This window comes from Pezoporus flaviventris, unplaced genomic scaffold (assembly GCF_033815535.1).
Source record: "Pezoporus flaviventris isolate CSIRO_AGI_PZ_B2104156 unplaced genomic scaffold, CSIRO_AGI_Pfla_v1 ptg000093l, whole genome shotgun sequence".
Lineage (NCBI taxonomy): Eukaryota > Metazoa > Chordata > Aves > Psittaciformes > Psittacidae > Pezoporus > Pezoporus flaviventris.
The window spans coordinates 2,576,491-2,599,925 of record NW_026892641.1 but is presented as its reverse complement, the minus strand read 5'-3'; the positions used below and the strand labels follow the sequence as shown (position 1 = coordinate 2,599,925).

At 44.8% G+C, this 23,435-nt stretch overlaps 1 protein-coding gene across 2 annotated transcripts in view; it reads left to right on the top strand.

Moving 5' to 3' along the window:
• The first annotated feature begins 414 nt into the window (after positions 1-414).
• The window catches only part of CBL (Cbl proto-oncogene), a 34,549-nt gene continuing 11,528 nt past the window's right edge, over positions 415-23,435 (top strand). Inside the window, exons 1-5 of one of the 2 annotated variants that reach the window (XM_061476189.1) lie at positions 415-612; positions 7,531-7,778; positions 20,112-20,258; positions 21,531-21,687; positions 23,184-23,305. In XM_061476189.1, coding sequence (XP_061332173.1) covers positions 466-612; positions 7,531-7,778; positions 20,112-20,258; positions 21,531-21,687; positions 23,184-23,305 — 821 coding nt within the window. In that variant the 5' untranslated portion in view covers positions 415-465. The remainder of the gene's footprint in view (positions 613-7,530; positions 7,779-20,111; positions 20,259-21,530; positions 21,688-23,183; positions 23,306-23,435) is intronic. The other variant, XM_061476190.1, reaches the window with a different exon arrangement.

Here is a 23,435-nt window from a genome sequence, read left to right as displayed (position 1 = left end):
GCCCCGCCCCGCCCGCCCTCATCAAACATGGCGGCCGCGCCGCCCTCGCCGCCGCCCTTCGCCTGTGCTACGGCAGCCGGGCGGGGCCTGGCGGCCGGGCCGCGGCTCTCCCCTCTCCCCGCTCCCCCTCCCTCGGCCGCGGGTACCGGCCAATCAGCGCCGGCTCCTCCCAGGCGGAGGGGGCGGTCCCGCCAATCAGCGCGCAGCGTGTCCGGAGCGGAGGGCGGGGCCACGCTGGAGCCGGGCGCCCCCGCCGCTGCCGCCGCCACCGCCGCCACCGCCCGCGGCTCCCGCTGCCGCCGCCTTGCCCTGCCCGGCCCGGCCCGGCCCGGCCCTGCCCGGCCCCCGGGAGCGGCCGCACGTCCGGTTGTCCTGCAGGGCCGAGGCCCGGTGCAGGACGGGGGGGACGGGCCGGGCGCGGGTGTGGGCCCGCTCGCGGCTGCCCCCCGCCCCCGCGCCGTCCTCATGTCGGCGCCGCTGAAGAAGGGCCCCGGGGGGCTGATCGGGCTCATGAAGGACGCGTTCCAGCCGCACCACCACCACCTCGGCCCGCACCAGCCCGGCGCCGTGGACAAGAAGATGGTGGAGAAGTGCTGGAAGCTCATGGACAAGGTGGGCCCGGAGCGGGGGGTCGGGCCGTGGGGCGGCTCCGGGGGGGCGGGCTGGGGCGGAAGCGGGACTTGTCGGTTGAGGTAGGGTCGAGGAGAAGGGCTTTGGGCTGGGGATCGGGGTCGGGCTGGATGTGGGGGCTGAGGTAAGCCTGGAGCTGCAGGGGTTTGCAGGGTTGAATTGGGGGGTAGAGAGCTGTGGGGCCGGGGTGAAGCGTTTGTGTGGGGCGAGGGCTGTACGGGGGCAGGAATGGGAGCAGTGCTTTGGGGAGGGGAGGGTGTGGAAGCTGGTGGACAGGTATGCGGTGGAAGAGAGGCCGGAAGCGGGATGGGAGTGGGATGTGGAGATCGGAAGGTGTGGACAGGGAAGAGCAGCTCCGTAAGGGATGAGCTGCACGCAGGGCTGTGAAAGGGAACAGGCTGGAAACAGAGGGGAAGGTTTGGGATGGAGGATGCGGACCTGCCTCAAGAGGATCAGGGGGTTGTACCGCTGTATTCTTGTATGGGCGAGGTGCGGTAGGGAGCTGCAGGTGCATCCTGGTGGCGGCAGCAATAGGAAATCCTACCTGGGTATAACTGCACGAGGGAGGAATCTAGGAGTTGTTTGTCTGAAGGCGAGCTTTGGCCTGTGGCAGAGCCTGCTGTGTGGGTACTGCATGGTAAAGCTGAGCATCTGCTTTGTGGCAGTTCAGGTTATGCTGAATCAATGGGGCCACGTTACCGAGCTCAGCACAAAACCTTTTCCTGGGACCCTGATAAAAAACAAAACCATAAAAGTCTGACTAAAACCCTACGTGCAGTGAATGCGTGTAGTTATGCAAAGATAAATGGGTATGAAATCTGACATTAAATAATGAGAACCTGTGGTGCAAGGATTGGAAAGGCCATCTTACAGCCCTATGCCTTTATGCAGGGCACTACACTCTAGGGTCATTAGGACTCTCCCCTTCTCCACCTCTTATAATGCCAGGGAATGGCTACTGACAGGGGCAGGACACCAGACGTTTTGGCCCCATGGTGTGATGGAGTGAGGCAAGTGATGTACTAGCCTGGCTGGGTGTGTTGGTAAATCCATTGTTTCAAGGATGATGAGATGTTAGTGAATGCTCCATTACTTACAGGAGGCCCAGGAAGTGAGCGCAGGCATCCAGAAGTGGGCATTAAAATAAACATCCTCCAATGTTTTCCCTGGGATTTTGATTGATCCTTTCATGTTACTACTGTTCAGCCCTGAGAATTGAGGCTAAAACATGCAGTGCATTCTGTAATGCTGGGTTCAGGGCCCTAAAAGTACTGCAGGGTAAAAGCATTGGCAAAGATGCCTCCAGTCCTTGGGGAGTGTCACCTTGCTGCCTTCTTCCCCTCTGCGAGCACAGCAAGCAGGGCTGATGGGCACCCTTCATCCCGGAGCCTGGCAGGCTTATGCATTTCAAGTTTTCTTTCTCTTCTCCCTGCGTTGCTTATCCATGCAGAGTCTGAATCTCCTGCAGTAAATCCCAAAGCACGCAGAGCAGGTGATGTTTTTAAGGACATACTAAATCATGTTCATGCCAAGAAATCACTTTGTGTTGGCTGGCTCAACCAAAGGCATGGTTTCTAGCTGTGCCTTGCTGTGCTTGTGATGAGCTTTGATCACCTTCTACAGAGGGAGACTGGGATGAAGAAGAAAGTCTTTTGAGAGGTGCCAGTGGCTCTCTTACAAACATTGAAGGCAAGCATAACTGCTACTGTGGGAAAGGTAGTTTGAGCCTGGAAACGTGATCCTCAAGTTTAACTTGCAGGTACAACTTGTGAGAATGCACATCTTCCTTCTTGTGCATGCGATTTGGATGTGAATGTCAACCCGGGTTTGACCTCATAACCTGGTCTGGTCAAAGGAAAATGTCCTTACCTTGGCATTTGGAATTGCAGTGGGATGGTTTAGTGTGGGGTGGGTACTTTCACAGCTTTAGATCTGCACACCTAGTCTTTGGCTGTATACCCTCTCCACCATATCACTGATAGAAAAGCCAAGGCTACTGTTGTATCTGTTAAAGAAAACTCTTAAATGTGCCCTGGCAGGGCAGCATCTGAAAACATTGATGTGTAGGTTTAATTTTTAAAGGCTTAAGGAGTTAGTTGTTCAGTCTGATTTGTGCAAGAGGAAAGATTTGGCTGCGAAAAGCCTTCCACATTTCAATTAGACTTCGGTTGTACTCATGCACGCATCTGAATTAAACATCTTTTTAGTAGTGTAGCAACTTGCCAGGCAGACATAGTCCTTGTGAAACCAGTGGTGAGAAAGGCTAAACGCATGGGAAGTGTTGAAAATGGGTTAGTTTTCTGGGCCAAGAAATGACATTACAGGTGCAAATCAAAGAAATGCTTGTGAGCATGTTTAATAGATGATGTGTTTGCCTTTCAGAGCTGTATCTGTGTGCGTACGCTACATTCATGACCTGATTCGTTAAGTCTGCATAATCAGCTGGTGCTGTCAAAGCATTCGTGCTTCTCTGTTTTCAGATGTGACTGATGAATTTCCTATGCAAGTTGATTCTTGTCCAAATATTTTCCCCATAATGTTCTCCATAAGCTGCCTGACATGGATTCCTTTTGCTTCAAGTTTCTAATCTCTGTCAGTCCTGACTCTTCCTCCCACAGTTGCCTGTGGACACATGGAGAGCATAGACATCAAGTAGCCCTTTTCATCCCTGTGCAGCAGGTTGTTCACTTTCAGTGATGGTTTTGTGCTTATAGGGGTTAAGTGTGTCTTTGGAAGCTGAATGCATTGTCCAGTATCTTGTTAGCCTGCAATGATGAATAGCAGGATAGCAATTTCCTTGCAGTGTCCTGAACCTAGTCAAGAGTATAGATTAGTGCCAGTGGGAGGAACTGCTGTTAGTTTGGTTTTATTCTGCTTGTAATAAACTCATCTGCTCGTTGTGTTTAGCAAATAAAACAGTGTTTAGTGTAAGAAACATACAATGTATTGGCTGGTGGAAACAATTCCTATTTTTTACCCAAAAGGATGAAATTACAAGTCAGTTCTTATGAATGTGATCTGGGCAGCAGGTAATGCAGACCTCTTGAGTTCATTGCTGTGGTTTCTATTGGAAGAATTGGTGGTGTGTAGTTGTGAGCCACTCATGATGAGGTATAAAGGATGTAGCAGAAAAGTGGTAAGAGTACATGCAGCAAGAGATGGAGGAGGAAGACAAGCTTTGAGATAAAGCTTCTCCAGACAGTGTACTGATACCATTCAGTTTCTAAAACTGATATAGAGAAATGCCACTCTAGGTCACCTTCATTGTAAGTAGAGGAGAGGCCAAATGCAAATTCAGCAGGAGATAAGGGACCTTTGAGTAGGTTTTCTTTTTGCTGCTGGCTTAGGATGAAATGGGATGTGATTTTAGTCAAGAAGGTGCTTATTTAGTTCTTAAAGGAAGGAAAAGACTATGGCCTTTCAGAACTGTGCTGGAGAAGAGGTCTGAGCTGGAAGGGGAAAATGGTCATCTGGCACAGAAGCATATTGGGGGCCTGTTAGTTAAACACTGTCCCCTGCCTGAGGCTAGCAGGTAAGTGGTGTCTGTGCTGGAGGCTTTCTGCCTGAACAAGAAGCAGGGTGCTGTACCAATGGCTGCAGCAAGCAGGCTGGCACCAGCCTTTTCATGTGTGAGGCTGGGGATGAGCAAAATGGGGAGAGAGGATTAGGATGGGCAGACAGGAAGCTGAGAGAGGGGGATTTGGGGTGTGTTGGAGGACAGCTGGCGAGTGGCAATTTGGATAGGTTTGTTAAGCTGCATTCTCTGCCCTTCCTAACAAATACTGGGTATTGTTAAATGAGTGCATTTGCTTGGGTATCTTGTTTTTTCTCGAGTGCTTCTTTCTTGCTTCTACTAACATGCACCTGATCCAGCTGCATAACTGGACTGCAGTGTTCAGATAAACTGGTTCTTGCTGTGTTTTCTCAGGTTATGTATATGTTGTGCCTGTGACAGCGCTTTCTTATCTAGTGTCACTGTTCCCTACACTGGTTACCCAGTGGCTTTATTTCTGCAAGCCTAACGAAGCGGTACTGAAGGGGGATGTTTTACATCCAGAGACAAGGCAAGGCAAGCTGAAGAGTCTTCAGGGAAAAGACTCAGTTCCAGGCCTAGAAAGTCTGCTTGAGACTCTTTTCCTCGAGTGAGGAGATAACAGATTCTTGCCTCAAAACTGAGGGAGGAAACGGTTTGTTTCTATTATTTTCTTCTCTTGAGGCTGGAAAATGAAAATCAGGCAATTTTGGGCTTCTTCACAGTCTCTTAGACTCTTTGTGCCGAGTTTTAAATGCTTTATTGGTGTTTCTAAAAAGCAGAAAATGTCTCCCTAAAAGCCTTGTTCCTGGGCAAATAAAGCATAAGCCAGGGTGAGTTGGGATGGTACCTTAAAAACACGGATTGCTTGCGCGTGTTGCCAGCCCACCTAACTGAAAACGCTTGCTGCTCTTTGCTCAGTTCCCTTCCACGTTGCTGGTCCCTGTGTGAGGCAGGGGAGCTCGCTAAGGGGCAGCTGTTCCCAGGGCTGGGAACATTCCTTTTGCCGTTGTCACCATGCTGCAAGTGCACACTTTGAGAAACAAGCAGAATGCAACTGGTTTTGTTGCTCCTGTTAGGAAGTTACCAAGTCTGCTCAAGAGGCAGCAGTTTCTACTTCCATAGCTTTATTTAAATGCTTCTCTGAGCAGTTTTTGGCTTAGATGGTAAATAAAGCAGCTCGTTTGATAATAAAATCCCAGCGGTTTTGGCCTTTCTGTTAACTATTTGAGGTATCTTTGCAAATCACTTCTTGGGAAACATTCCTATAGAGGCTATGGGAATGGGGAACTTGCTCCTGCTGTGGAGAAGTTTTTCCTCATTGCTACTGGTTTGTTACATGACAGCAGCACAGTGGGTCTGCTGCTTCTGTAGCTGGGCATTTTCAAGGGGTAACAGCCAAACTGTTTCCTATTACAGACAACAGGGAGAAGTACATACTGTGATCCTTAATGTGGCTGCTTCATCAGAGCTGACTGTGTTTTTGTTAAGGGTTTAAAATGTGTAATAACCAGTTTCTCTTGGGGAAAAAAAAAGAGAAATCTGTCTGAAAACAAGGTTTTGCTGCCCACAGCACAACTCTGCTGTGTCTGAGGAGCAGATTTAGAACTTACTCATGCTGCACGGTGAAGCAGGTTCTATTCAGGGGACAAGTGTGTTGCCTCAATCTGTTGATGTTCTTCGTCGTGCAGTGTTCACAGGAGTTCAGGCGTCAGAATGACCTGTGTAAGTCAGTCGTCTGACCATCCATCTCCTTATCTAGACCGTGGCAGCCTCTTCAAAATGGGAGGAAAGTTGTGGCAGGAGTTTTCCATGTGTTCTTGCAGAGGCTTTTTTAGGCACGTCATTCTTTTAATGGCAGTCAGATTTTTCTCTTTGACTTTTGATCCACTTTCTCTGCACTGAGACTGAATCTTTCTCAGTGAGCTCTTCTTAGAAGCACTACTGTAAGTCAGATATAATTGGAGATGTCACTTGACAAGGTTGCTTTCTGCATATACCCTGAATGGCAAAGTGAAATGCTAAAGCACTGTTTCAGAATAAATTACTTTGTTTGCTGTCAACATGTAAGTGTTTGAGGGAAGTAGGTATTTAATATGCGTTGTAGGGAACTAGTCGATGCCTCTTGAAGGTTTCACAACGTGTTGTGGAAATGATGTACTGTGAAAGGACATTAGGTGGTTCTTTCACTTTTTGTTATCCACTTCCCTTAAGCTTTGCATTCTGCAGCCCCACAGTGTTTGATACCTTCATTGCCCTTGTACCTTGCAGTGTCGTTAGTTTAGACCTCATTCGTGTGCAGTAAGACTATACCAGCTGCTGGTTCTCTGCTTGTAAACTCCATCTGAAACTGGCCTTGCAGCTCCAGAGTTTCAGCCCTTGTTATAACTGAAAGTGCACCACTAACTTTGCTGTTATCTCTATCATTCTCTGAGTCTAGATAATGGAAAATTTTGGCTATGGTGGATGGTAAAGTGACTTCCTTTGTCCTCCCCTATGACATAAACTTGCTATCATGAGCTTCTGGCATGTAAGCTCTCTGTTCCTGTGTGATAAAGGCTTGTATTCAGTTCAGCTTGCATCCTGATTTGGGTGTGTACAGGTAGAACTATTGCATTGCTTGTGAGTCCTGAACAGGAATATTCTACTTGTTACTTGGGCCTTAAGTAAGTAATGCAAAAGTAAGTGCCTGGAATTATTTTGTCAATGATCCCATAAATTCACTGTAGAATGCACAAAATGTGGGTTAATAGATTCAAGTTCTTAGCCTTGAGAATATGTGATCTTGCTGCTACAATAGAAATAGAGCACATGTGGCTTGGAAGGAGGGAAAATAAGATGTTTAGTTGTATGCCAAGTGGAAGACAGGTTGAGGTCATTTAATAACCCTTTAATTCTTAGTATCACTGTGGATATGTTATTAGAAAAATAAAACCAAGCAAACCCACAGAAATCACTGTGAAGAACCTGGATTTGCCCCAGAATTCATCTGACAGAAGTTAGAAGCGTAACGGATGTTCTAACAGTTGTTCTGATGTTCTAAATAACTGATGCTCTAAGTATGCTTCTAACAGCATAACATACATTGATGCATAACTGTGGACATGAGTTCTTGCAAGCTAAACTTTTACCCAGACTTTTCTTGCCACATCTGCTATGCTGCACCTTATTTCTCAGTCTAGCACAGACAAAATTCCTTTGAGTTAGTTCTGTCTTTCTTGATGGTTGTTATTATCCACAACAAATAGAGTTTATTGCGAGTGAACATTTCAGTGCATTGTGTTTGTAACACCGAATTGTGTTTCAGCATCTGATCACTGCTTCCTATTCTTAAGTTTTCAAAGTGGGTTTTTCTCCATCAACCATAGGTGGTGCGTTTGTGTCAGAACCCAAAACTGGCGCTGAAGAACAGCCCACCCTATATCCTAGACCTGCTGCCTGACACCTACCAGCATCTCCGAACCATCCTGTCGCGCTATGAGGGGAAGATGGAGACCCTGGGAGAAAACGAGTATTTCCGTGTGTTCATGGAGAACTTGATGAAGAAAACCAAGCAGACCATCAGCCTTTTCAAGGAAGGGAAAGAGCGGATGTATGAGGAGAACTCTCAGCCTAGGTAATGGCGAGAAATGATTTCCAATAGTTATGATTTTTGCAGAGCAGCCGGTTGCTCTTAAATTATTTTGTCTTGAAAATGGTGTTGTGTGTTGCTCCCATAGAAGTGGTGTTACTTTCCAGAACACTTACTGTTACCTCCCAAAGTAGGCTAAAATGGTATATAAAACCCTTTGGAATGTATCTGTGATATTTGTTCTGATTAACTGTGTGTGTGTTGTGAACATCTGATGAGGATGTAAGCGATAGCTGTGTCAATCTTAAGTCCAGCATCTTGCCTCCAGTCCCTTGTTCTTTTCAGAGAGAAGCAAAGAGAAAGGGTTCCAAAGAGTTAATCGTCCTAGCCAGTTTGTAGCCAAACTAATTGATAAAAGGGGGTGGGTGAAATCCAAATCAATAGATATGAACTTCAGAAACAGAATTCCAATAGAGGCTTGCTTTCTCACAGCAGTGATGGGAGTCTTTGGGGAATTGCTAATTGCACCATTTATGAGTAAACAGCTTAACGGGGAAGCAACTGTGGTGAGACTTGTAAACAGAAGAGTAAAAGCAGAATCACATTCTGGCTAGTTTCAGTAGATGTTCATTTGCTTTCTGCTCAGCCCAGGAAGCAGCAGTTACTGGTTTGTCACGAAGAGGAAATACCAGGCAGCCTTTTCTGGGTGCTGATAGCGAGCATCTTAACTTTCTTAATTCCCTCATTTTTGTCATATAGACAAATAGAAAAGGAAGTGGTTGGAGCAGTCACTGCATATGATTCCAATACCAGTTCAAGAGATACCTGCGCAAAGAATGGCCCTTTTGCTTCAGCTGGGGATTCTGTTCAATGCCACACTTCCAGGATCAGACTCTGTGGTTGTATAAGCTTTTGGAGCCTGATCACTTTAAGGCACCTTTAGATTTAAAGTATGTATAATAATTTAAGGTGAATAAATTTAGAAAAACCTCTCACCTTGTCAGGAACTGAAGAAAAACCGGGCTTTTTTCCTTTTGTAAGAATCAATGACTTCACATATTCCAAGGGTGTGAGACACTTCAGATACAGAAACAATCTTTCTCAAAGGTTGTGGGCACCCTATAAAGCAAATGTAACCCAAACCTGGTATTCACTGAACATGTACTCATGGGAGTGTATGTATATATAAAACAATCTGGTTTGCTCTTGATCTCCTGCAAGGGGTGGCCAGTGTTAGTCTGCAGTGTTACGAAGCCATGCCTTTAAAAATCTAACCTGGTGTACTGAAGTGTCGCTTTGTCTTGACCTTTCCTGACTTTTTTTCCTGTTGTCCCTGAAGCTTCTGTCTTCCTTTCCTCCACATTTAGCATTCACTTTGTTTCCTGTTGTCTGTGCTCTTATTTTCCTCCCCCAGATGTCTGCTGATGTAGAGCAAATGCACTACTTTGCGAGTAGCAAACACCTGCGCAGCTTTCACACTAGCTATGCAAATGACAAACAGACCAGTGATTAGAAATGACTGAAGTCTCTTTTAGACTGTAGGATCAGAATTGTCTTGCTCACTTGACAAATTCTGTATTTATTACTTCTATATTTATTATAGTTAGATTTATTGTATTTCTTATTCTGTATTCAATATTTCTATATTATTTCTATATCTATTATATTTTTTCTGTATTTATTATTTCTATATTATTCTTTGTGTATTTCCTCTCAAACTTTTTAGAGGTTCTCCAGGGTGTCCATCCAAGGTGGACTGATGCACAGCTGCTGGGAGCACCATGTCTTGTAGCTGCTTGTCCTGCTTTGAGAGTTCTGATAGCCACAAGACATGTGTCATCTAGCACTGAGTGGTTTGGTACATTGTTGGCTGTGTGTACAGAATGTGTAGCAGTATAATCTGGATGCTGTTTGGTGTTTGCTGTAAGGCAGGCAGTTTATTCTCTGACTTTCAAAATACAGTAGAGGAGTAAAGGTGCTGTGAACAGGGTGAGAAACAGCTTGTGTGAGCATTCACTGTGCTTACGGATGTGGGTGAATGTTTGTTCCTTCAGTTTTTAACTAGCTGGTAAAAGTGAATGTAGGTCTCCAGCGTCATACCTGAACCATCAGGGTGCTGAAAGCATCCTTCTGTTGTGGCTAACTCACAGTTAGGTGATACCCCATGCTATGAACACTCAAACACTCAATGGCTTCCTTTTCTTAGGGCTGTAACGGCTGTTCTGTCTCTGTAGCACTGATGTATATAGACTTTCAGCTGCAATTGTTACTCTTGCATGAGCTCATACTGCAATTTTTGTGAAGAGAACTTGCTTATTTTCTTAGGAGAGCTTTAAAGATGCTGTTTGAATTCTGCTCTAAGTCACTTCCATATCTGTTTAAAAATTAATGCTGTTGAGTGTGCTTTTAAAGCTGTGTATGCACTTCCTGACTCATAAGTACACACAATAACTTCTAGTTACTGTTTACAGGCTGAGTTTTGGCAAGTACATCAGCTTCAACTTGGTGACTTCTGAGTAGGGTGTGGGGTTTTTAGTGGAGATATATATTGGTTTTTCTGAGTTTTAGGAGCTTATTTGGGTTATCCTTGCCTATCCTATAGGATATATAGGATAGGATATATCCTATCCTATAGGTAGTTCTATAAAAACAAATTATATATTTGAGGATCTGGAAAAACACAGTGATAACATCTTCAGGCCTCGATACTGGAATCAAATAGTATTTGAAGAGTTAATAATTCTGGATATTGTCATATGCTTGCAGTAAGGTACAGCTAAGTTAGTCAATAATTAGTTGGCTTTGCTGCAGTAATAAGCAGGTATTGAGGCTATCCACTTATCCAAAGCTGTTGTTTCCTGTTCTTTAGCAGATCCACAGTGCTTTCTAATGCAAAAGGTATTTTAAGACTCATCACCTTAAGTTTTAAAAACAAAACAAAGACCCACCCAGAGGTCAAGTTTGTAGCCTTTTATAGCTGAGACACTGCAATAAAAGAAATCCTCTCCAGGATCCTTAGCAGGTCTCTATGCAGAGCAGAAAGCTACACCTGTTTAGCACTGAGTAGCTTGCTGTGCTGCTGCAGTGGCAAATATGCGACTTCTCTGACCCTGTAAATATGGTGAATTTCTTGAGTTTACTTTTTAACCCATGATGACAAAAACTGGTTAAACATACATATTGTTTTCCCTGCAACGTGATGCTTCCATTGATTGATCGTGCCGTTAATGCTAATGCCACGAGTGCTCTGAGCATGCTGAACTTGCTTCAGCTCTTGATTACAGTTTAATTTAGAGGCACAGTGGTTATGCTGGAATAGTTCTCGTTCCTATTGCAGAAAGCTTTTACTTCTCCAGACCTCTTACTTGCACAGAGGAGCTGTCATTTGTCAGCTTTCCCCACTTCATAAATTACTTATTGCAGCAGCTTTTTTGCACTTGTGTAAATATGCTTCACGTGGTGGGACAGAATAGCTTGCTGATCACTAAACAGGGATAGGAATTGTCTGTTACATAGAAAAGGGTGAATTAGGCTGAAGAGTCCCATTTTCCTCCAATGACTCAAATCTACTGATTATGTGAAACCAGTCTGTTATGAAGGAAAATGATTTTTCCCAATCGAATCAGACCATTGCAGCTGGTTCCACATTAGAATGCAGTTCTGTAAGGCAGAGGGTAGGGGTTAGGGGAAAGGCTGAGAAGAAGTAATTACTCAGGATGTGGACTGGATGTTTAAGAAATAGCACAAGTTATTGTACTAGTTCAGCTTGCTTACTGTGGAAAACAAACTGTTGACAAAATGAGGTTAACACAGCTAACGTGTCTGTAGAGGAGAATGGGATTAGGTGGGGATTGTGGGGAATATCATAAACCCTCTCCATAGGACATGAAGTTGCAAAAAAAGCTTTGGGAAGCTAGTCTGCATTTAACTGTCTTTGTGACAGGAGCCTTATGGGATGCTGGCTCAGCAGGATTTCATGTTCTTCTCCAGCTCCAAAGTGAAGACTTAGTAATTTACACAGGAAAAAGCTACCAATATTTAATGTCTCCTGGAAATGACCGTGCTCTAAAGGGAGAGGAAATGCATGAAGAATGACCTGGGGGGAGAAGTTGGATTTCAAAGAGGAAAAAGTTGGAAAGCACTTGTGCTAAGCCATGAACCAGTAAAGCCCTTTGGGGGGAGGGTGTCAGCGCTCTAATCTCATATTTTAGGGTGCTTGCACATATTGCTGTGCAGTGGAAAAGAGATGGTATAAAATGTGGAACTTGAGCGGTGTGTAGTGTGCGAGTCCTCTTTCTGTCACTTCCTTCTACTACAGCTAAGACTGGGGTTTTTTTGGTAACAAAACCCACTAGTGTGAAGAAGTCTACATCTGCATTTAAATTAGAACATCTTAAAGAAAAGAACAGGCTCCAAAGCAGCCCACAAGAAAGGTTTCCTTGCCAGGCTTCAGCATATGAACACTAACTAACTGCTTATTGCCCAAGAAGAAATCCATTATCATTTAAATGTTGTTGGAGGTTGAAATGGGCTATTTCTTTCTAATTTGGCTTTAAATTGCTAGTTTAGGTGGTAGTTGTGGAACTTAAGTAACACTAAGCATAGCTGGCATAAGCTTGCGTTTAGTTTAGTTTTCTTTCTGTCAAAAATTGATCACAGTCTTGAAAATCAACTTATGGCCAAATGTAAGCTTTCAAACTATTGCATAATCAGGAAGGAAGATTGCTTTATTCTTTGTCCTTGGAGCCTATAACTCCATCGAGTTTTATGGAAGACTAACTCTGAGGGCTCGATGATGTGGATGGAAGTGCAAGCATGTTATTTAGGATGCAGTAATTACAATTTGAAGTGTGGTTAGGTTTCTTGATGCTGGCAAAACTGTGTTGCTGCTACTTGGCAACCGCAACCTGTTTCTTGGGTGCTTGGCTTGTGTGTTAAGGGCTGAGATGCTATGTGTTGTATTTCCATACTGTTTAAATCCAGAAAAGTAAGTGGATTTTTAGCCTCTTAACTTTGAAAGAGATCTAGCTTGTTAAAAATACAACACTAGCATGTGTGCCTAGAATAAGCAATCCACATCCTCTAAGGGGTCAGTGGGTTTGGTGTGCCTGCTCGGCATACTGCACTCTTGTCCTCTCTGCTTCAGATTGGTCGCATCCTTGTGCATCATCATACAGGTATACCAAAGTTTGCTGGTGTGTTTTGCATGACACTTTAAACTGATTGGCATTCTCTACTTGCAGAACTCAGGGTGTTTAAATACATATATATGTTAGTTGAAAAGTGCCAGGATTCGGAAGGCTATAAGGAAACGTATGTTTCATGTAATAGCTCTGTCTTGTAGTATCTAAAGCACTGATAAAGGAATTAGCCCATAGTATTTCTTGCTTCTTTAAAGCTTCAACTGGTGCCATTAAAAATATTTAGAATGGGAAGGAATACTGTATATAATACTAGTCAGCTATTGCAATTCAGGGGCGCCAGCTTAGGTCCAATGCCTTACGAAGTCTAGCTTCCAGGTGCAGTTAGATGGGCGTTCTGTGCATGAGCTGACATCCTTAGCTAGGCACACTGGCATCCATGGCATCCCCTAATGCAGACCAGCTCCATTGCAGAGGAGGCAATGAACAGTGCATTCAGGTCATTCCAGCCCTGTAGTGGAGCTGGGATCAGACCTAGCAATGACAGAACTATCTGCTCGTGTGGTTTATGTGTGCCCATTCCCCTTTTGCTGTTTCAGTAAGCGAAGTCTTGAAGTTGCAGGTGAAGCCCCTAGTTCTTGAAATGGAGAAATGTTTCTGGAGCTGAACCTTGTATGAAGAAGAGGTGATAAACACGTTGCATGTTAGTTTCCTTTTTTCCTAAGGGTGCTGGGATGAGCTGGTTCACCAAATCAGTGTAGCTTTAGCTGTCAAGTTTTACAGTACAAGCAGTTAATCTGCTGATTCTGAATTGTTGGGTTTGCTGTTAGTCTGCTCTAGTACTGGTCCTGCACGAGTACTGGAAGTGTTGGAGCAGTGGCCCAGCATAACTTTGTAAGGTGACTTCTGTTGGGCCAGTAATAGTTAAATGGAATTGCATTCACTTCCTGTGCTGCAAGTTGTGCTGAAAGTAGTTCTGCTGCTTCTATTTTTAACACTGATTACTGTGTGTGGAGAGCACTGACGCTGTCTCCGAGTTAGAAAAGGCATCCTGGGATCACTTCAAGCATTTCCACTTACGGCTTATATGCATAGGCTGTTTCTGTTAACACGAAGAGCATGCAGAAAACTTCTTGCTGGTGTGGCAGTAGCACATAAGATGCAGTTGTTGGAACCAGGCTATCACCTGTCTACTGAAATTGGGTCTAAATGCTCACGTCTGGTGCATATTTGGTAACAGCTGTGTTGTGGGATAACCTCACACCTTTGTGGTTTCTAAAAGGTACATGTTACTTGTTGGAGACTTGTGAAAAGAGCTGATTATGGGGGGGTTGGTTGGTTTTTTAGCTCTTAAATCTTCACAGTATCCAGTTGCAAGATGTAAGAGAGTTACAGGAAAAAATAATATTTGGCTGCTTGCAGGACCCAAGACCTGTGGTTCTTGCAGTAGTACTTAGTAAGGGGATAATATTTTGCAATCATGAGCATGTGATAAGGAATTAGAAGTTCATAGAATGCACAGACATTGCATTTCTTACTGTGAGCTGCATTTTGGGGTCATGCCTCTTGAAACAGCCAAGTTGATGTGCAGAGAGAGCCTTCTCTTGAGTTTCGAGCAGAACGATTGTACAGTAACTGAGGTCCTGTGATTTCAATTCACTTTACACATCAGCAGTGAAGATTCAAGAGGGAAATCTTAGCCACTTTGGCACTGATTTGGTAAAATAAAGCATTTTCTCTAAAGTGTGTGGAAATGAAGTCAGTTTGAGCTTGGTTTTATTCCGGGGCCAAGGTGAAGGTGTGGCTGTGCAGGCTGCTCTTAGCTGAACATTACTGGTGTAAATCCAGTGCTCACAAGTGTAACTGAAGTCAGTGGCAGCACAAATATGAAAACCCCTATGAAAATCTGGTCATAGATCCGAAATAGGCACATTAACTGAAGAGAAATGAAGCGGTTTTGTTCCAGCTCTGAATTCCTCTGCACAACAGCGTTTGTAGCACGCTTTCAACAGCACAAGCTGTACAGACATGACAGTGTGTGCATGTCAAACGATGGCATGTGAGCACAATATTGTGACTGTATCATCCCGTGGAGCAGTCTCCCTGCTGTGTGTGAGGAGCAGAATTGCACCATCGCAGTGTTAGCTGGGAAGCAGTTGAGAATTAGTGGAGGAAAAGTGTGAGGACTGCATTAGCACTGCCTTGAGGTGAGAAAGATGCTTTAGTCATGAAGCGCATTAGGTGCTGTATGACTTTGTAACATGAATTAATTTAACTAATGGTGTCCACAGAGCTCAAAGAGGCAGCACTGATTTCAGCTGTCCGCTGCCCTTAATGGCTTTGCGAGACTGAGCCTGGAAAAAGGCTTTTGTCCAGCCACCAGGAAGCTGGAAAAGCAGAACGTGCTCTCGGTCTGGGGGAGGCAGCAGCACCAGAACCCCCAGCTGGGGGCCAGCCTGCGGCGCAGAACTGGTGCACATGGAAGAGCCTGCTCGACCTTTGGACTTCCGCTAAGATGCGTGGAGCAAACACAGGCCTGAAACAGGAAGGAAGTAGCACAACCACAGCAGAGGGGGCACGGAGGAGGGAGCAGGAAGGAACATGCCTGCTCAGCCTGCAGACCTGGCCTTGGGGAGCCAGCTGATTGATAACCACGGGGTAACTGAAGGAAGAGTCTTGCTTCATGCTGGTTTTTGTTCCCCAAAACGGCCGCTCTTTGGAGCCCTGTCGGTGTCAAGCAGTGCAGTTTTACAGGTGACTGTAACTGCAGCTGTACAGGCTCTGGTGATGCTTCTGGGTTGTTGAAGAAGCTGTTCTGTTCACATTGTGTGTGTGGAAGGAACTGCAGATGTCTAATAGGAAGATACTTGGCTACTGTATGGAGTGGAAAAATATTTGGCTTTCAGAGCTTTCACCTTTTCTGTCCTTCCTTGTTTCACTGTCTAACAATAATACCCTGCATGGATGTGTGAAAGCACTGGCAAGGATGTGAAATCCCACCTAAACTGAAGCAGTTGCTCTGTGTGGATGTTAACCACTGAACACAAACATGCTGGAGTTCTGTGTTTGAAGCTGGTGCAGGTGCTGCCTTCAGCTCAGTTGCAAACAGCGAGAAGAGCCAACTGATACGGCCTGTGGTCCCTGGGTGATGTTTTCAAGAGTGCTTATATGACGGGTGTTTAAATCCAGTGGGATTTAGGGGCCTAAATCAGTGATTCCCAAACTGCGATTACCATACCTCGGATGTGGCTCTTGGTAACAGTATCTGTGTTCATTACTGTGTTCAGCTAAAGTCTAAAAGAGGGCCATCATGGCAAATTGCTGGAGTTCTGTCTGTGGCCAAAAGTATTTGGGAATCTCTGGTGTAAGTCACTGAAGCGTTCATTGAAAATAGTACGCTCTTTTTGTAGGAGAATACTTCCTTCTCTTTAGTTGAAGCAGAGGAGATGAGGACCGGTGCTGATGTTGCTAAAACTAAAACACAGTCACTGAACTTCGACATGCCAATGGAAATGTTCACTTCATTGCAAGCACTTACTTGGTCTGTATTAACTTCCAACTGTGTAACTTGCCTGGTTGAAATAAAGGAGTGCATTCTTGAAAGGAAATGTCCTTTTGGCACAGGATTGGTAACTGGTTGCTGGATGTAAAAGCTGGTTCCTGACATTAAACATTCACTTTCTGTGCTTTCGCTGTTGTTGATTTAAGATGCAGCTGAATATGAAAATACGAGGCTGAAAATGTTCAGTTAATAGAAACTTTCTTGGAAACAGAGCCCCTCATTGTGTGTCTGTGTAAAATGATTTGTTTATCCCCCTTGCAGCCTGTGCAAGTTCAGTCTTCTCTCGCTGAACTGACATGCTCAGCTGAGCGCAAGCACTTCCTGAAACTCAGCTAAGGGAGAAGGCTCTAAGGCAGAAGCCATAAGCAACTTGACACAGGAAGATACCTCTTCATCATGCAGTGCTGTTACTTTAAACCATGCCCTTGTCCACTTAGCAGCTTGTTTGAGGGTCAGAAAGGGGTTAGGGTGCTTGGTTTTCACACTCTGCTGGGCAGCAATAGGAAGAGTATATACCTGAAATGACTTCACTTCCACCTACCAGCTGTTGCATACATTCGTTTCAAGCATGTTAAGAGTGCTGGATAACTAAGCAGCTTTAGGGTTGCTGACTTTGTAGTCACTTGGCCTTAATGGGTTGCTGCGAGATGCCACGTTACCTGCTAAAATGGCGCACAAATATTGCATGCTGGCCCTTCAAGGAGCTAGTCGGAACGTGATTCTTACCAAGGACTTCCATGTTAGTGTAACAACGCCTCCGTTTTTATCAACTTAGGAAAAAGCAATCTCTCTGTTTCCTGAATTGTGAGTGATTCGTAATCCTCTGCGTTTGCTTTGTTCCCTTGCACTGCTGTAACCTGTCCTCTATTCTGCTGGTTTATGGAAGTGAGGACTTTCAGCCGCCAGCCTGGGGAGCAAGCTGTGCAGCTGGAACCTCTGATTTGCAGCTTTTGTACTGGTTGTCAGCCAGAGGCACTGCAGGGACATGGTGGGAACCTACCCTCGACAGGGAGGGAGAGAGCTGGGCTGTGAGTTTGCACTGAGTCTTTATAGAATTAGCCAGCGGCTGTGCCTAGGAGTCCGAGCCTTCCTGCTAAATGCACTGTCACTTATCTGCTCCTGGGAAGAGGAATACACAGCCTTGAACTACTTCACATTACACAAGGGCGGGGAGATGCACAAACAGGCAGCAGCCTGGTTTTGTGCTGCTCTGGTTTGTGTATCTATACATTCTAGATCCTAACCTGTGATCGTCATAAATGCAACTGTGATCACATAGGAATCACTTTGCTGTTCTGATACAGCTTAGTTTTCCCTACACATGCATCCTGTATAGTTTAAGACATGCTGTATAAACCCTCCTAAAAACAGAAGGTGAGGAATTACTGTAGCACTCCAAAGGTATAAAACAAAGTGCATAAGCGGATGACTTGCAATTGAGATGCACTCATAAGGCAAGGGGACTTTCTGCCAGCCCCTCTCGGGGGTGGGGGGCAGTTAACTCACAAAGAGTGATAAACAGCAAAGCTTTTTGGTCTGTGTTTATAGACTCAAACAAGCAAATCACATAGCTGTTTTAAAACACACCCAGTTTGAATGTGTAATGCATCCAGTAGAGAGGTGCTGAGCGGAGCAGCTGACGGAAGAGCATCTGCATGCTTTGACTTTGTTAATCTTGAGCACCTGTTGTTATTGGGCATGTATGAAATGACAAAAACCAGAGCCCCTGGCTGTGTAGCTGACACCTTCTGTAAACACTTGGGGCAAACATCCTTGTTGAAACACAAAATGTAGTTGAATAAATGAGGGTAAGGAGCGAGAGCTGCTCTCCGAGGAGATTTACAAGGTTGAGCCATGTATACCTCCTAGTCTGCCCCCACTCTATCCCAGCACAGAGAAAGAACTGCCATGGAGTGAATAGCAGAATATATGTCAAGCAAAATGGACCACTTCCAGTTGAGTTTAGACTGTATGAAAGCATGGTATGGAGCCAGAAGACCTAGGCCCAAATGTCCAGAGCCTCTTTGCAGAAAGTCTGCAGGCAGTTCCCTGTCTCTACCTGGGGGTCAGTTCTGCAGTCAGGCAGAGTAACAGGGTCAGTACTTCAAGCAGGAATGGCCTCTCTGGAGTAAGAGCTATCTGAAAAATGGCCAAGGTGAAGTAAATTGGACCCAGTCCAATGCAAAGTTGTTGAAGAGCTGGAACCTGGGGGGAGCATAGTGTGCTGCCAAGCTCAGCTGTCTTAGGGGCGGTGGCACACTGCAATAGTAACGTATGCAGGGAGAGAATTTGGAATCAAGGCATTAAGAAAATGCTGTGTGACCGGAGATGCTTCTACCCTGGGTGGGTCAGTCGTTTGCAGTCTGCGGCAGAACTTGTTGCTCAATGTCCTGACTGACTCCGTGCAGTGCCTTGGTGGTGGTGCAGTCTTCTGACCAGCTCCGGTCTGTTGGGTGTAATGTAGAAGTTGTCCTTTCCCACATGATGCTAGTTCCTTCTTTTACCTTCAGGCATGTGACATGGGGGTGAAAAAAAGCCACTGGCCTAGAAATAGCCCTGAATCTTTTCAGAAACTGCATTTTCCTAGCATCTGGATAATGTAATGGAGTAGAATAGAAGAGAATCGTCCTTTATTAGGATAAAGGAGTGATACAAATAGATGCCACTAGTGACTTTTTTTTTTCCCCGTCTATGAATAGAAGACTACCTCTCTAGTGTGTAATGGTGCTGTTGTTTGTGTCCTAAATAGGAAGACTGTTATTCCTGTACTGCTATAGGCACTGATGCTTTGAGGTACCCAAGCTAGCTCTATTTCTGCTTAGCACAGTTGCAGCATAGAGCTTACCTCCCGATGCTGCTGTGTCCTCTCTGCTAGGCAGGAGTCCTTCTGTCTTCTACTCCTGGAAATCCTTTGCATGTTGACTAATTCTCTCCTCCAGCTTTCCCTCTCCAGTTTAGAAAAGGTCCTAACCTGATGGACTAGAGCACTTCAGACACATGAGTGTGTTTAGGCAGAGAAGGGATCTGTACCAATTTGTAATTAAATTGGATAATTACTCAGTGCAATGTGGTTGAGAAGGACTCTCAAGCTTTTGAAGAAGAACCATCAAGCTTTTGTATGTAAGTTATTCCCATTATGCAGGTGTTTTGACCTTCCCTTGAGAGCTGGACCTGTTGTTATCACTTAGATGTTATCTGAGCAAATCTACTCTGTTGGGACCCTTGGAGACTTGAAAGGACATTCAGCTTGCGTGGTCTAAGGCAGTAGTAGTTTTATGTGCTGTCATAGGGAATTCTTAGACCCAAGAGCGAAGGAGTCTGATGAGGTTTTGGTTATAGTGTTATTGAGTTGATAGGTAAGGTCTGAATGCCAGGTTTGGACATTTTCTGTGCCTGTGTTTTCTTGGGAGGCTTTGCCATGGAAATAACATGCCCATCTCAAAGAGATTATGCAAAGTTAGTCTTGGTGGAAAATGTCTTCACAAACACCGACCTTGCTGGTAAGTACATTGTGGTGGATGTGCTCTGAATGCTGGGTAAACAGGGTCCCAAGCAAGAGGAGTTTTCTAGGCTGGGATGCTCGAATAGCAGGAGGTACGGTTTCTGTTTTGTTCAGTGCTAAACCACATCTGTCTTCTCTACAAGAGACCTTTGTTTTTTTGTGCTCCTTCGTAGGCGTAACCTGACAAAGTTATCCCTGATATTCAGCCATATGCTGGCCGAGCTCAAAGGTATTTTCCCAAGCGGCCTTTTCCAGGGGGACACGTTCCGGATCACCAAGGCGGATGCAGCCGAGTTTTGGAGAAAGGCTTTTGGGGAAAAGTAAGTTTCTAACTGTGATTAAAGATCGAATTGTGGGAACGACTCGCACGCAGCAGCGTGTAGGTTTCAAAGCTGTTCAGAGGAGTCTTTGTTAAGGTTCACATGAACAATGGGAGAGACCTACAGTCATTCGGTCCACTGTCTGGGGTGAGATACAGGATTGTTCCCCCGTTATATTCCCTAGTTCATTGTCCTGTCTGGTTTTAAATGTGTCAGGTGATGGGTCTTTCCTCACTTTCCCTAGGAAACTCTGGTACTGTCACAGTTTCCCTCTATTATTCAGCTTCAATTTTCCCCTCCTTAATTTAATTCCGTAACTTGTAAGTAACTATGCAAACTAATCTGCTTTCTTCATCCAAAGGTTACCATGCCCTCAATATTAGTTGTCCTTTAGCTAAGCCATTTCACCTTCCCTCCAATTAGTTTGTCTAATCACTTAGTCACCTTTCTTTTGGCTTCTCTGAACTTCTGTCACGTTGCATAATGGCTTTGTTAAGGTAGAATGGAGGAGAAAGTGAAGAGCAAACGGTTGAAATCTCAGTTTTCACTTTTGTATCTATTGAAAGATGACTGGATGGACTGTAGACCAAAGTCTACAATGTCCAAAGCAATGCTTGAGGATTAAAGGGAATGGATTTGGCTACTGCTTTCTAACTAAGGTAACTTCAGGTGCTTCACATAAAGAGTTTAATTAGTAGCTGTCAGAACAGAAAGCAATAATATCTTTAGTCATGAGGAACATGCCTGAAGGTAGGCATGTTCTTTCTATGTTTGTATTCCACTTGATATTTTGAAAGGAGGAAAATATTCCTGTGAACAGGAGCCTTGTGATTATCTTCTCCAGTTAATCCCTCCTTTTGCAGCTGCTTTTCTTTCCCTGCTTTTGAACTATATAGACCTCTACTAAAAGACCGCCCGTGAACTCCTTCCCTACCAGCCACGACATTCTGAAACTCGTATCAAGTGACAGTGTTCCATGCAGCCCGGGGTACAGACAGGTCCATACATGATCAGAGTGCAGAAAAAGGGAAGGGAGAAAGCAGGAGTTCAAACATTCTGCATGTGCAGAGAAAATTGTTCATTTGGCTGCTAATTTACTGCAGTAACGAGGAATCTGTGCTTGCACAACACGAACAGATCTCTTGTGGCTGATTCTGAGTTTCTTCACTTTCGTTATCATGAGGTGCATGCTCACAATAAAAGTGTATAAGGTACGTATGTAGTGGTGGTCTTGAGATGCAACACATTTACAGAGGGCTTGGTTTTCCCCAGGACCATTGTTCCTTGGAAAAGCTTCCGTCAGGCCTTGCATGAAGTGCATCCCATCAGTTCAGGGCTGGAAGCCATGGCCCTGAAGTCAACGATCGACTTGACGTGCAATGACTACATTTCAGTATTTGAATTTGATATCTTCACACGACTTTTTCAGGTAAGGGTTGAGGCTTGGCAATCACTTGAAATGTGCCTCAGTGCTTCAGGTCAGACCCCTTTCCCAGGACAAACTGTCTTTTACACGCTGAAATGATTTATGCTGTAAGGGATTTGGGCGTCTTGCCCTTCATCCCCTAAACAGCTGCAGTACTACTTAGGACCCTATATTGCAGTAAAAGTGGGTGGTACTTCTGGTTGTAGAAGAAAAGATTGTCCAAATATATACTGCAACTGTAAGGCACATTCACTGTCCTCCCACAAATCAGTTTTTCCCTTTCAAAGGTCACTTTAAGACTCAAGTTCTGACCCAAGTTCTGTAAGCCAGGAAATGTAAAGCTTAGTTTATCACTTTGTCTTTCCTTGTCCTTTGCTTTCTTGTCAGATTTATTTTCCACGGAGGGGTTGTTCAGGATGGAGTACAGGCATGGAAGTTTGGGCTTCCCAGCTTTTGAACTGTCACAGCCAGGATGTTGTGGACATGTCTGTGTTCTGTGCAGGAGAAATACCCTTATCGCTAGTAGCTAAAATTCTAACCCATAGTCTTTAATAGTGCTAGACTCAAAACCACAGCTTCTGATGGCACAATTGGGTATTTACAAGAACAAACACTTATTTCTTTAGCTCTGACTTGCCTTTTCCCATGTGATAGGGTGGGTTGTAATTAAGATAGGTCTAGATGAAAAATGCCCATGTGCAGTGTTGCAATGAAGCTGATCTCATTCAGTACTTTTTCCAGCTGCAGTACATCAAGAGCAAGTTAAGAGCTGCTGCAGTTCCTCAGAGGTGCAAAGTTGTTAGGGAGAGCTCCCATCTTCTTTTAGATGAGTTGAGAAAATCGGAAGAGTTGGATGAGATTGAGACACCCAAACCCTTCTCAGGATTGAAAGCTTCCAAACGGTTGTTTCAGCTTTTTCTGTATCATTTGAAGGAATATTTGACATGGATGTGCTGGTTTATGTATTCAGATCTTAGAGTAGCCAGTAATCCTTGCCACACCCAAGTGAGGTTAAGTGGCTGAGGAATAGTCACAAGCATCTTACACATAGTGAAACTGAGACAGAGAGGGGAGGGCACTTTGCTGAGGCTGTATAGGAAGTCAGTGTTAGAGATTGGACCAGTCATGGTTTCTGGTCCTGTGCATAATCTTATTAAACTCCCATCTTTATCCCTGTGTCAGGAATGAGTCATTTTCTCTGCAGAAGCAGTACAAATTGGTCGCTATTGTTGAGCTTGGTGTGACCTCAGTGGCTTCTCCCTTAGCATTTATTAAAGGAGTTTTGATTAAGGTCTGTCTTAAGTGATGTTTTTATCACCGACAAGAAACTCAAACGCTAAGGCTGGTGCCTGGGAGTGTAGTGTTTAGTTCCTCTGCTGGATTTATAGTGGATAAGAAACCTGCTGCTTTAACTCTTCATCCCTTTGAGTAAGGAATATTGTATGTGGTGATACCTTTTAGAAGTGGATGGTTAATGTACCTCTTTGCTGTTTCTATAGCCGTGGTCCTCTTTGCTCAGGAACTGGAACAGTCTAGCGGTGACTCATCCTGGCTATATGGCATTCCTAACGTATGATGAGGTGAAAGCCCGGCTTCAGAAGTTCATTCACAAACCTGGCAGGTTAGTGCTCAGCAGCAGTTGCTTTTTTGGATCGTTCTTGCTAACGTCACTGGTTACTGCACCAACTGAGACTGGATTTGGTTTGTCTTTGTCCTCCTTCCTCAGAAACCTAGACTATGACAAACCCTAG